The following is a 12,506-nucleotide window of genomic DNA, read 5'->3' as shown; positions in this document are numbered from 1 at the left end:
TTCCACGTGGGGCGACACGGCATCCTTGATGGCTTGATGGCTTGGCAGGATCGGCGTTTTGATGTCAAGGGTCTTCACTCCGACTCTCCAATCTATTTAAGACATTACTAATGGGATGGATCTTTCAATGATGCTTTTAGTATATACGGTCTATGAAATAAATCAGTAGTCGTCGCCACGACTAATAACCTCCTTCACATTCGGGCGCAACACAATTGTCTAGAAACACAAGTCAGTAAGCAGTCCAAGTGGAGAAAACCCCAAAATAGAAACATACATGTTCATATTGGGCAGTGTATGAGCCCTTGATATCGCAAAGGGGAGGGTAATCCTGGACAATTCCAGATGAAACCAGGTTGTTCAACTACATTCGTCAGCTTCAGTGTCTCACATATGAACTGCATCGTTAACTTACGCCCAGAAGGTACTTGTCCTGACCGAGGCGGTCAATATACCGGCGACAGAAGGGAAGGGTGCCAAAGTTCTTGTTGATCAAATTCAACAAGTTCTTGGCGGAGGAAAGACGCAGGGGAACGTTAGGAGCGTCAGCGGCGAGAGCGTAGTGCGAGGTTTCCATCTAGGGCATGTTAGCTTTGTTCCCAGCCCAGTAAACTACAGTATAAACTTACTTCCTCTCGCACGTAGCCTTTACCAGTACTACCGAAAGTCTCAATAGCAAAAACTTCACCCTCTTCCATCTTCGTCTGATCGGTGCTCTTGACGATAGGCACACTCTTGCCGCCGTGGATGACGTGCTGGTCAATGTTGTGACCGTTCAGGTTGCGGATACACTTGACGGGGTGCATGGTGCCATTGATCTCAACTTCGTAACTCTCCATAGCTTCTTGAATGGCGGCACCGATATCACTCATACGGACGTCAATTCCCGCTTCCTAGAAACCCGTCAGTTCTGCTTGAGAGAAACTAAAGTTAAAAGCAAACTTACCCGGATACCAGTGTTGGTGGCGTCCTTCACGGCGGCGAGAAGAGGATCGTACACTGGGTCAAAGGTCATGGTGAAAGCACTGTCCACAATGCGGCCGTTAAGATGCGCACCGAAGTCGACCTTCATCACGTCTCCCTCGTTCAGGACCATCTTGTTGCCGGCGTTCGGGGTATAATGTGCAGCGCAATGGTTGATGCTCAAACCGCAAGGGAAGCCCATGCCACCCTTGATGTTATCACCTTCCTCCAGACCCGAGTGACCTGTCAGAGCGCGCACTGAATCCTCGATACCCTCCGCGATCTCAGTCAAAGTCTGGCCGGGCTTGATGTTCTTCTGCGCATACTGGCGGACTTGACGGTGAACCTCGGCACCCTGGCGGTACTCCTGCAGGAAGTCATTGTTCATGCGGTCGAGGTATCGTTTCTCTTCGTTGGTGGTACGGTAGGCATTGTCGTTTAGGTATTCGACGATCTCGCCCTCGGGGTACTCGCCGTTGGGGAAGAGGTTAGACACGGGGACGCGCGGTGGCTCGCTCTGAACCTTGGCACCGCCCTTCTTCTTGCTCTTCTTCTTGGACTTCTTCTTCTTCTTCTTTTTGTCGGCTAGAGTTGACCCCGCTGTTAGTTCAATTCGGCCGATTTCTGTGGGGTGAGGTGGGGTTCTGGAGGCGCGGTCACGATAAAGAAGCCTCAACAAAACTTACCTCCAGCAGCTCCAGCCTCTGCGGCACCCTCGTCTTGGGCGTCGTCCGAGTCCTCCTCCGCTTCAGCGGGAACTTGGTCTGCCGTGGGGGCGGCTTGGACGTTCACTGGTATCTGATCAGTCACACCTGGGAGAGGCAATCCGAAAATCTGAGAATCTTACGGTCCAGCTGATCTAACTTCTCTGTAGTCTGAGCTGCCATATTGAATGTGGCAATTAAACAAGTACGTTCAAAGGCAAAAGAGGGGAATGTCGGATGTCGGGGAAAGATTTTTGCTGATAAGATAAGGGCGATTTCTGGAGATTTGCTTGGCAGCGGAATGCCCAGTTACAGCTTCGTATACTAGACCTATTCTTGACACGGACTAACGACAAGTTGCCCTCATCATGACAACCTTGAAGCTTATACATGAGTCATTTTATAGGCTTCCTGCTATGACTACTCTCATGGAATACAGAAGTTATTCCTCATCTCCCGTTATCGTCGTTGTCGACTGTTAAGCCATGTCGCTACTTCAACTCCCCTTTGAACTGCTACTAGAGGTATCTTCTTATTTAGAATTTGTTTCCGATCTCGGCTCTCTCTATCAATGTCATCCTCTTCTGTTTAGTTTGTTAAAAGACAGAGTCGACGAATTACTCAAGACAGAGCAGTCTCTCCAACCTCTGGCGTGGGCCGCAGCGAATGGGAAGGAAATATGTGTTCGCAAGCTGCTAGACGCAGGTGCATCGTTTGAAGATTTGGGCTTCTGGTCCACACAGAGGGAAGATCCTATGACAATAGCTGCAAAGAATGGTCATGTTGATATTGTCCGAATGTTTCTCGACCATGGAAGAGACCCGACTCCGGCGATCAATGAGCCAGCGCACAGTTGGTTTCCCACCTCTAATCTTGATGACCTCGTCGCTTTTGGAAACCCATTGTCCGTCGCTGTGCTGGAGGTCATACCTCAATTGTCAGCCTCTTAATTGAGCGTGGATTTATCAAGCGCTGTATGGAACCCCGGAAGAAAAGAGAGTGGTGTGACTTATCATTATGCTTGGCGGTTATGCAGAGGCATATTCCTATCATCAAACTTCTGCTTGCAGGAGGTTGTGATCCTAATATTACGTGTGGTGGCAAGGTCCCTTTGCATTATGTTGCTCCAGCTCCTGCTACAAGCACGACTATGGAAATTGTCCGTCTTTTACTCGATGCTGGGGCTGAACCTGCCAGTTGGGTCCAATCGCCATTCGATCTTGCCTTGGAAACCGGCAATGAGCCGTTCGTCGATTACGTCTTCCAACACTATGTTTTTGATACCGAAGTTATTCTGGATATGGTTGATAAGATAGCCGGACAGCATAAGGGATTGGCGTCTTTCCTCCTAAAGAAGATTGATTTGGACCACACAATCAATTTTGGTACAGGTGCACGATCCAAGCTTCTGTGTGTTGCTGTAGCTGGCGGCTTCGAGGATTTGCTAGAGAGACTATTATCAACGAGGACGTCTGTCCTTAGCAACTGGAATTGTAACTGTGGCCATAGAGATATCATGGCTCTGGCCGTTGCATCTGGCAATATCAAAATGATAGAGTTGTTGCTCTATTATGGCGAATCTCTTTATGACGCCGTGACTTATCCCGCAGTCATTATTGAGAAAGACACAAATGGGAACTGGGATCCCGATGATTGCCCCTCTTCGATGATTCTCGCGCTTGACCGAGGCCATGATGATGTCGTAAAGTACATCATTAACCAGGGCTTTGATGTTGTATTTGCGTCACAGCATGGGAAGGACCTTTTCAACAGAGCACTCTATCTGGGCAAAGTGGAAATCCTCCAAATGCTTTTTGAGACTTCTGCCCCATCGATTGAAGATATTGCGTTTTCAGAGGACGGCCTATCAATCCAGCTCGCGGTATTAGGAGGAGAAGCCGCCTTCAGATTACTCCTCCAGCGTGGAGTACGACTACAACCGGATTGCGTTGGGCATTCCCGCGCATTGGCATATGCTGCTGTGCTAGCTAATGTGCCTATCTTGAAGATGTTCTTAGATGCGGGTTTTAGTCTGGATGTGCAAGGCGAATTCGGATTATCATTCGCACTCGATGGAAGTAGAGGTGGTACACTCCTCGCTCTCGCAGCTCAGGCTAAAGATCGAGATGCCGCGCAAGCTGCGGTTAATTTTTTGCTAGAACGCGGGGCACAGCTCAACCAGCCAGGCAGCTCTCGCAATTACACTCCTTTGCTCTGCACGGTCTCGGGAGTGGCTAGAAATTATGTTTGGAATATTAAATGGTTCATCGGGAAGATACGTAAGACCGAGGCAGACGAAGTCCAGCGTGAGATAGTACGTGAAGAATTGTTCGAAACTACCGACCGCGGTGTACTGGCAACGAAGCTTCTATTAGAGAAAGGGGCCGATCCTCTCTTTTGCAACGGAAGTGGGGAGTCTGCCTTGGCCGTGGCTGCAGGGAAAAATGATATCGGAACGGTTAAGATGCTGCTGAAATATGTTGATCAAGACGTTCCGATCAGTACCATCAGGTCTCATGTAATGGCAGCGATGGACCCTTCTGACGATTATCATGGGATTCTTGGGCGGTGGAAGGTCAAGCCTTCTTTAGGCATACAAGAGACACTCTGGAATTATTATTGGCGTAAGGCTTACCCTGCTAGCGAATAGAGAATTGAGTACCTAGGTCACTATACATACTTGATTTCCTCTGCCGCCGCTTTTATAACGCTCAGAGTCAGTCACGGTGATTGGTCCCTGATTGCTCACTCATTACTCGGAGTTTGGTTAGATCTATTGAGCACTTGGCCTAACAATACTATTCATTCGTGAACTACCTAAGTAGTTTTGATGGCTAATCAGCGTCAAGTTATTAAGATGTTCCGTACTCTTTTTCCACGTCCCAATCCCGGTCCGGTCAAAACAATGGCCGCAAGCTTTCGGTAATGACGATATGGGGAGCTATAATCAAGCACTCCAGATGCTTAGAAAGTTATATATATATACCTAGGTAAAGATCTAGGGTCTATTTGTCTTACTAGTCTAGCTACGAGCGTGTTATTCGGCCGGTTATAGTTCAATTGGATTCCCCACTCTATTTGTTCATTAATGCACGTAATACTGGGGCATTCTCCAGCCATGTTGGAGTCTTAAGTTTTGCAGCTCCACGGGATTCGTAAGTTATTGCACCTTCACATGTCTAGAGTCCCGATGTTATCCCGGTGCTATGGTTCTGGTATATCCAACGGGGCCACTGGGGAAATGTCCAGAGTGGTTTTTTTTCTTTCTTTTTTCTGTTTCTTTTCCTTTTCCTTTTCCTTTTTTATGTTCTTTTCTTTTTTTGCCTAGCAATAGTGAAAAGTGTAAATCTCTTCAGTTCTATCCTATCATCTTCTACGGAGCAATTCAAATAAGTGATCAAATCGGAAATGTGGATAATAGTCGTCTGCGGAGATGAGGATCTACAACATACCAAGTTGGGCTGAACACACAATTCAAATCCCTTTTCCAGGAAAGGACGGCTTTTTCCGACAAATTCTAGAGGCAGAAAGACCTCCATCGGCTCGGCTAAGCAGCGAGCACATTTGGGACTACCTCCGAGATACATGATTAGTCGGAGACCCATAGTCTCTTGAATATCCTGATGGACCTGCCGTGAGGAGAACTAACTTTTACCATCGTACGCTTCAAAAGAGTTCTTCCAATCTGAGTCTAGTGCATTCGCATATGAGGGAAATGATTGGAATCTCTAACCATGCCCTATAAATTTGTTTATTTTGATTTTATAGTTGCCTAGATTTTTCGCCCGTATCCGTTATAATTCGAAACTTCGAACACGCCGGGAGGTAGGACACTTTTTCCGCCGAAGGAGGGGATATAATAGATAGTCCTACACATATTTAAGACATAACGTGAGTTACCATTTGGATGGTTGAAGGGAACAATGAAAAGATTTATAACTTTTCATACAACTCATCATTTTTTAACTTTGAAAAGAAGCAACGGCTAAAAGAAAAAAAGCCTTGCGGGCCCGGCCCTAGACGCCTTGGCTCTTGGCTCCCAAAAATCTGTAAATTGTGCTACTCCACATACTTCTTTCGGATCTGAGTGCGTTGAACAACTCTGGGCCGGGAAAATTCTGTGCAATTAGCGGAGTTTTGGTGTCGGTCTTCGGGTCTCCTGATGGAGGTATTCGTAAGATCGATCAGGGAATCCAGACGAGTTTGCAGATCTATGGTATCATCTCGTATAGTTCTTACAGAAGCGGGATAGTTGCAGATTATTAAATAACAAAGCCTAGCCTTAGATATCCAAATTCCCGCTGGATCCGGGAAGCATTAGAGGTCATATATCATACAATGAGAGAAAGATATCCTGTGGCAAGGGATGCCTGGGTGAAGTAAATACAACAGCGAGTATCATATACAGAATAAGGCCTCATAGGTAGATCAAGAACCATGCGGCATATCCAAAAGTCTTAGCCGCTGTGACGCGCGCTCCTCTCCTCCGACCCTATGACAGAGACCGGCTCATGAGAAATCTCAATCGTGGTCTCCTGGTACACACCGTGGAGGTTCGACATCTCCATATCATTCTTCCCGACGATGTCCTCGGTGGAGCCTTCGAAGGGACTGGTGTGGTCTTTCTCGGGCACGCTGCGGCGCATTTTCGAGTTCAGACGAGATCCTATCCGGAAGGCCTTTCGAGACCGGGAGCCAGCATTGGTGGTGATATTCGTTTGCCATTGGGAGTCGGTGTTGCCGTAGCTATGGTCAGTGGTGCTGTGCTCGGTATCGAGGAGCAGGTGACGACGGGTCAGAGTGTAGACAACCACATCCATAGCACCGGAAAAAGCCATCAGACAACCAGCGACACCGAAGTAGGCCTTGCTGGGCGAGTTGCCCCGCGCAGTGGCCATACGACCCGCTGCGAGGGGCAAGGACAGAACCACGTACACAACGGGATAGATAACCATGTAAATGACGACACGGTTCAATCGACGCAGACTGTCCTGCTGGCCACGGCGGAGCATGGTCGCTTGTTGCATTCGACGTCGGAGGTAGAAGAACATGATCGTATAGAGAACAATGGTGCCAAACTCGGAGAGGAAGATCCAGATATAGTGGCCCCAGAGGCGCTCATCCTCGTATTGAGGACTCAACCAGCACTATAGTATTAAATTAGTCAAGTTCATCATCACCACCCTATCATCCACAAGACGGAGACACACCCAGTTGGCTTCGGAAATGACAAAGACGTTGGATCCATAGAGGCCGACCGGAATGAATCCCAAAAGAAGAATGAACATCCACAAACCAATCACACAGGATACGAAGATATTGAAGGGCAGCTGCCGACCACGCAAGACGACAAAGCATGTGTGCAGAGCAATAGACAAGACAAACAGACCACTACCGGGATCTGCTGTTTGAATCCACCAGCCCTGCAAGTAGCAGGCCACTTCACCAGGGTGAACACTGCCCCGGGACACCCAATATAGACTGATCGTAAAAGCGATAGCCTGTTGTAGATCGACCAGCAATAGATTGTAAATGAGAACGACATATTGGTTCTGCGCAAGCGAGTTCTTGTAGTACCGCTGCCAGTAGATGAATCGATAAGTAAGGAACGACAGTAGACCCAGAGTGGAACATAATGAGCAGAGAGCAATGATGCCCATAGCAATAAAGAGCGACCGGTCGACACCTCGGAGGGGACTCTCCTCGCTGAACTCCCAGCGACGGGTGATAGAGTCCTCGCCGCCATCAGCGTATAGTGAACGCAAGACGTGGGTGAGTAGGACCATGATTCAGGGCTCCAGGAAATCTGGGAGGGGATCTTGAAAATCCTCTGCAGAAGGAGGGGTCATGTTTGTATAAGAATGGGTATAAGAATGGGATTCCCTAGGGTACTGCTCCTGAATTAGGTTTAAGCACTGCATCTGATACTCCACCATGGGTGTTTTTCCTTATAAGTACTAGAGCCAATCTTCTTTTTTCCCCCTATACGTTCATCTTCCAAAACCAACTGGGGTGCACAATGGCGGACCATGGATCGCCATCGCCATAGCGTCTATATAGTTTCCATCAGGAGATTATGATTAGAAAGATCGTATACTAGATTGGAGAAACCAAATTTAGGCTCTACGATATGTTTGGCCAAGGTAGAACGCTAAGCCAAATGATCTCCACTCCCAAACGCAGAAGGGCATGGTGTTCGACTGCCGAAAACCGCGGCGTCGATCTCTTGCCAGAGAAAGTGCAAATAAGATTTAGCGGCGTAGAATTCAAGCGCGCAATATACCATTCGCCTGCACCCCATAATGGAATTTAAATAGAGGGGTAGCGTGATAACCAGCGCCTCTCACCAGACTAAGTGGGTTCTACGTAGTATTGGCTCACAAATGTGAGATCCGCTACGAACGTGAGATCCACCAGCAATTATGGAGAAGCTACAGGGTTTCACATGTGCCTTTGTCCGCAGATGTCCGCGTACCTGGAGCTACTCCAAAAAGAATAATATGTTTCCCCCTCTGAAGGTCTAAGAAAACAAAGTGGGGGTGTTAGGGTAAAGCGTGATATTACCTACTAAGAATGGCTATATTGTCATGTATCGGGCTCTCCGCATCCAAGTCACTTGTTAAATAAGACTTGGACTTGAATCTGGCTAGGTCGTTGCATATCTAAGCTAATACAGCAAAATTAGCTATTAAGCCAAACTACGAGGTAGATGTACGAAGGAAAGTAAGAATTCTATAGCCTTAGGTGTATATGTATAAAATGTAAAGAAGTAAGTTTGTGTTTTGATACTATATACAATCTCCATATCATATGGATAACTATACGTCTTCATTAATAGGCCACTCTCTGCACTCGAGCCATACGGAGCTTCAGTAATTGACGGTATCCAGACGACTCATGACACGTTTCCGGATCAAATGTCGCTCCTTTGTCAAATAACATCCTTGCCATTGTATCCTTTCCCTTTTCAAGAGCAAATTGTACCGGTGGGCAGTCAAGATCGCCACTAGGGTCAGCGCCATGCTCGAGTAAGAGCTTGACGGCGCTCGGCCGGCCACGGCAGACAGCCAGACTCAGAGGACAGAAACGGATTGCCCTTCGGCTTGGCTTATGGTCTTCATCGAGGACAGGCCATTCATCCAGTATCTTTTCTAGTAGATCATCAAGATGATTGGTAATCGCTCCCCTCAACAGAAAGCAGCGTTGAACGTTGCCATCACTCAGTATGCGATCCACATTCATCCCGCTTAGCAGTAACGCCCCCACCTCGTGGTTTTCCCGTATCGGTCGAGAGAATTCACTTAAGACATCGAACCATTCTAGTCGCCGCCAATCGAAGTTATTCGCTAGTAAGAGCTTTATGACGGGGAGGTTGTTTGATTTCGCGGCTCTGAGTAACAGTCCGTGATCTATATGCAAATCTGCGCCAGCCTCTACCAAGAGTTTGGCGATTTCCAGATTTGTAGATGATGCTTTGGCTGCAGCAGCCACGGCTAGAGGCGTCATGCCATGCATGTCATATGTATCAAGGTTGCTGTAATTGTGTTCAAGTAAAAGCCTCACAATTGGTACATGTCCCATTTTGACTGCTCTGCATAAAGGAATTGCAGCATGTCTGTCCAGGCTGTTGGTGTGGGTTTTGTGTTCGAGAAGTAGTTTGACGACCTCAACATGCTCTTTTTTAATAGCCTTAGTAAGCGCTCTTTTAAATAGATCTCCTTCTTTTTCGGTGTCGTGTTGAATGCAGTGAGGCAGGAATAATTCGACTAGACGGGTGTGGCCATTCGATGCGGCGATCACTATTGGTTCTTGCTCTTCAAAGACAATATCGTCCAATATCTTCGTACCGCACATCTGCAACAGTTTCCGCGCGCTGGTTTCCTTCCCTTCTTCCGCTGCCCATGCTATCGCTTTCCCAGGAGAGTCTTTGGCGATGGTTCTATAAAGCACCCTATTTGACAAAGCATGGAAGTGGCGGCAGACCTGTGTGAATGCATTGAGACCAGGATAGTGAAGGTGGAGGGAAATCTCCAGTAGCAGCTCGTTAGGGAGTTCTGAGAGAGCCGGCATATTTCGATGCAGTTCAGTTGTTGAGAAAGGGATGCGTGGGGAAAAGACGAATGAATCAAGTCAGCCTGTCACTTTGGGTTGAGCCGTTTAATTCTAATACCTCGCGGCTACTTAGGGAGAGCATTTATACAGGCTCTCCGGGAATCTGCTTTGTGTTGTGTTTTATATTGAATAAAAGCAGTGTTTCAAGTCAGCGCCGTGTTCTTCGGGCGTCGCTCTTTGATCCAGAGATCTAATTTAGTTTCAAAGTGTATATAACAATAGCACTATACATTATAAAAGAGACTCTGGTGTTTCATTGTCTATTTATGGATACTAGCGAGTACAAAGACATGCATGCAGGCACAAAGCCCCGGTTACTTTATACCTTAAACTGCCAAAGAAAGCTTCAGCTTCATCTTCAATTGTCGCGTCCACTTGAAAATGACAACAAGAGCCGGTTGAAAAGTGAGATTCTTTCAAGCGCTCAAGACAGTTTTTCGCATAATCGGCTTTTCAAGAGTAGAATAGAGAAGTAAGCAATTGTCCACGACTATGGAAATACGATATCATCAATATAAATGTCAATTTAGGGGCTGCTTTGTTTCGTTAGTGAAGTTCTTGACACAATGGGAGTCTCTCGCCCAGCGCCGTAAGCGCCGTTGGGAATCGATTGCAAATCCGAAACATAAGAATAAGCAAGAAGCGGAGGCGCTGATAACATAAGGTACTACTTTAGACAGGAGGCTCTAACTTGCACAATAGGATTGGTTTGCACTGCTGGGCTACGCCATATTTCTTTCATTACGATTCCCTAAGCGCTCAAGGCATACTTCCCATCCCCTTGACATTAGCATTCTCAGCATCTTGAGCGTAGATAAAACCAGTAAGACAAGCCTGAGTCCACTTTTGTACTGCTCATATACCCCATTCCAGAGGTACTGACCATCGTGAGTTTTTGCCGGAAATTAGGTCTCTAGGTCTAGTCAAAACTCTCGATCTTGCCATCCCTTGGCCTCATCAAATGCCTCAAATCTTGTCTTGCACATCGGTAAAAAGCAAGAATGGAAGTCTCCCCAACTCCTAGGAACTGGATCCCAATAGCTATCCCGGAGGCTCCAAGAGCTAATGCCGCAGCACAGCCTCTTCCACAAACGATTCCACTACCTGCAACGCACAACATCGAGTCCAAGCTCATGAAGAGCACACGCAACCTCTGGCACGAAAGGAACCATAATCCCACGATATGTGGATTTGGTATCCCAAGCTGGTGAAGCCTCCGAGGGTTCTTATTGGATCAAAGGGTCGCCCGAAATAGCGTAGACCTCACCTAGGATCTCTTATCTAATCTGATCATCAGCTGGAGCTATGGGAATTGTAACTGCCCACGTGCCTATAAGTTGTATTAAATGTGTTATTTCGAGAGATGAGAGAGATGGAATAGAGTGATTGTATACTCTAGAATCCACCAATAGCCAGTATTGAATACGTGGTGTCCTTGTACGATCAACTTCGAACCGCAGTGACGCCACTCCGATCTTCACCTCCGCTCTTCTTCCGTTTCTCTCTCTCTCTCCCTCTACTTCTTCCAACCCCTCCCCCACCTCCTACCTATGCTATTATTTTCCTGTTTATTCCGATGTCACACTCTCTAAATATACGACAATGCCTCCACCTCGAGTAACAGCAATTCTTCTCTTTCCACGCGCAACCCTCTCTCCATCACCTTCAACCTACCGCAGCATCTCAGCCCAACGCCTCCGACCACAATTACACCCACGCAAACAACCACAGTCGTCCCCAAGGCCAACTATATCCTCCTTCTCAACCAGCAACCCCGCCCGAGCCCGCGAAGCAAACTTCTACGAAATCCTCGACGTCCCCACAACCGCATCAGCAGCGGAGATCAAGAAGTACGCCCACACCCACACTCAACATGTCTCCTCCACCCCCGCACCCCTCAATCTCCAATTCCAAATAAATGTCTAATACTTACATATCCAACCGTAGACAATTCTACGCCCTCTCAATGCGCCACCACCCAGACCGCAACCGCACAGACCCAGACGCAAGCCAACGCTTCGCCCGCATTTCCGCCGCCTACAACGTCCTCGGCAACGCCTCCAAGCGCGCAGTCTACGACCACGACCACGGCTTCCACACTGCGCAGCACGCCTCGCCCGGCCAAACCCACACCCACCAACGCCCGATGGGCAGCCACAGCAGCTACGCCGGCTCACGACCCGCCAGCGGGCTGAGCAAGCGGCGCTCGGCATTCCGCGGTCCGCCGCCCAGTTTCTACGAGCAGGGTGGATACGGTGCTACGGGGAGACAGGGGCAGGGATGGGCGGCTGGAGGTGCTGCGGGGTCGGAGTTTCGGGCTGGCGCGGGCGCTGGGACGAAGCATGCTGATCCGGAGGATTGGGAGGGGTTTATTCATCGGAATCCATTGCATCATTTTAATGCTCAGGGGCATTTCCGGACGCAGGCGGCGGAGGATCGGAGGAGGAGGGAGAGGAGGAAGGGGGCTAGGAGGATGGAGGAGGAGAGGGTTGAGCGTGAGCCTGGGGTTGATCAGACGATTTCAAGGTTTTTTCTTTGTTCCGGGTGTTTGATTGTGATGCTCGTTGTCGTGGATCTTTGGCGGTCGGTTCCGAAGGCTGTTGATGGGAAGAAGACGAAGAAGCAGAGGGAGGCTTTGTCTTCTTGATGGAGTTGCGCTAGACTATTTCACATACATCCTTGGATACCTGTACATGTAGTTTCTTGGTATGTACATACATAGGATCA

At 48.1% G+C, this 12,506-nt stretch overlaps 5 protein-coding genes across 5 annotated transcripts; 2 read left to right on the top strand and 3 right to left on the bottom strand.

Moving 5' to 3' along the window:
* Positions 1–162: 162 nt before the first annotated feature.
* N7519_009775 (methionine aminopeptidase 2) lies at positions 163–1,850 on the bottom strand (the record flags this gene model as incomplete). Its single annotated transcript, XM_057296548.1, has 7 exons — positions 163–219; positions 278–364; positions 416–577; positions 630–893; positions 947–1,548; positions 1,650–1,754; positions 1,811–1,850. The coding sequence occupies 7 exons, from the start codon at positions 1,848–1,850 to the stop codon at positions 163–165; spliced, it is 1,317 nt and encodes a 438-aa protein (XP_057144430.1).
* Positions 1,851–2,697: 847 nt separating this feature from the next.
* Positions 2,698–4,317, top strand: N7519_009774 (uncharacterized protein; the record flags this gene model as incomplete). Its single annotated transcript, XM_057296547.1, has 1 exon — positions 2,698–4,317. The coding sequence occupies one exon, from the start codon at positions 2,698–2,700 to the stop codon at positions 4,315–4,317; it is 1,620 nt and encodes a 539-aa protein (XP_057144429.1).
* A 1,807-nt stretch (positions 4,318–6,124) lies between these two features.
* Positions 6,125–7,453, bottom strand: gprD (the record flags this gene model as incomplete). The annotated part of the gene is made up of 2 exons (XM_057296546.1): positions 6,125–6,814; positions 6,878–7,453. 2 exons carry the CDS (start codon positions 7,451–7,453, stop codon positions 6,125–6,127), a joined length of 1,266 nt encoding a protein of 421 aa, XP_057144428.1.
* Positions 7,454–8,498: 1,045 nt separating this feature from the next.
* On the bottom strand, positions 8,499–9,737 carry N7519_009772 (uncharacterized protein; the record flags this gene model as incomplete). Its single annotated transcript, XM_057296545.1, has 1 exon — positions 8,499–9,737. The coding sequence occupies one exon, from the start codon at positions 9,735–9,737 to the stop codon at positions 8,499–8,501; it is 1,239 nt and encodes a 412-aa protein (XP_057144427.1).
* A 1,644-nt stretch (positions 9,738–11,381) lies between these two features.
* Positions 11,382–12,426, top strand: N7519_009771 (uncharacterized protein; the record flags this gene model as incomplete). Its single annotated transcript, XM_057296544.1, has 2 exons — positions 11,382–11,629; positions 11,727–12,426. The coding sequence occupies 2 exons, from the start codon at positions 11,382–11,384 to the stop codon at positions 12,424–12,426; spliced, it is 948 nt and encodes a 315-aa protein (XP_057144426.1).
* Positions 12,427–12,506: the final 80 nt, after the last annotated feature.

Source organism: Penicillium mononematosum, assembly GCF_028829835.1.
Source record: "Penicillium mononematosum strain IBT 11891 chromosome Unknown utg000005l:1.0-9366267.0:1.0-9372171.0, whole genome shotgun sequence".
Taxonomy (NCBI): domain Eukaryota; kingdom Fungi; phylum Ascomycota; class Eurotiomycetes; order Eurotiales; family Aspergillaceae; genus Penicillium; species Penicillium mononematosum.
Note: the sequence above shows the minus strand (reverse complement) of the source record. Positions and strands in the feature narration are given on the sequence as shown.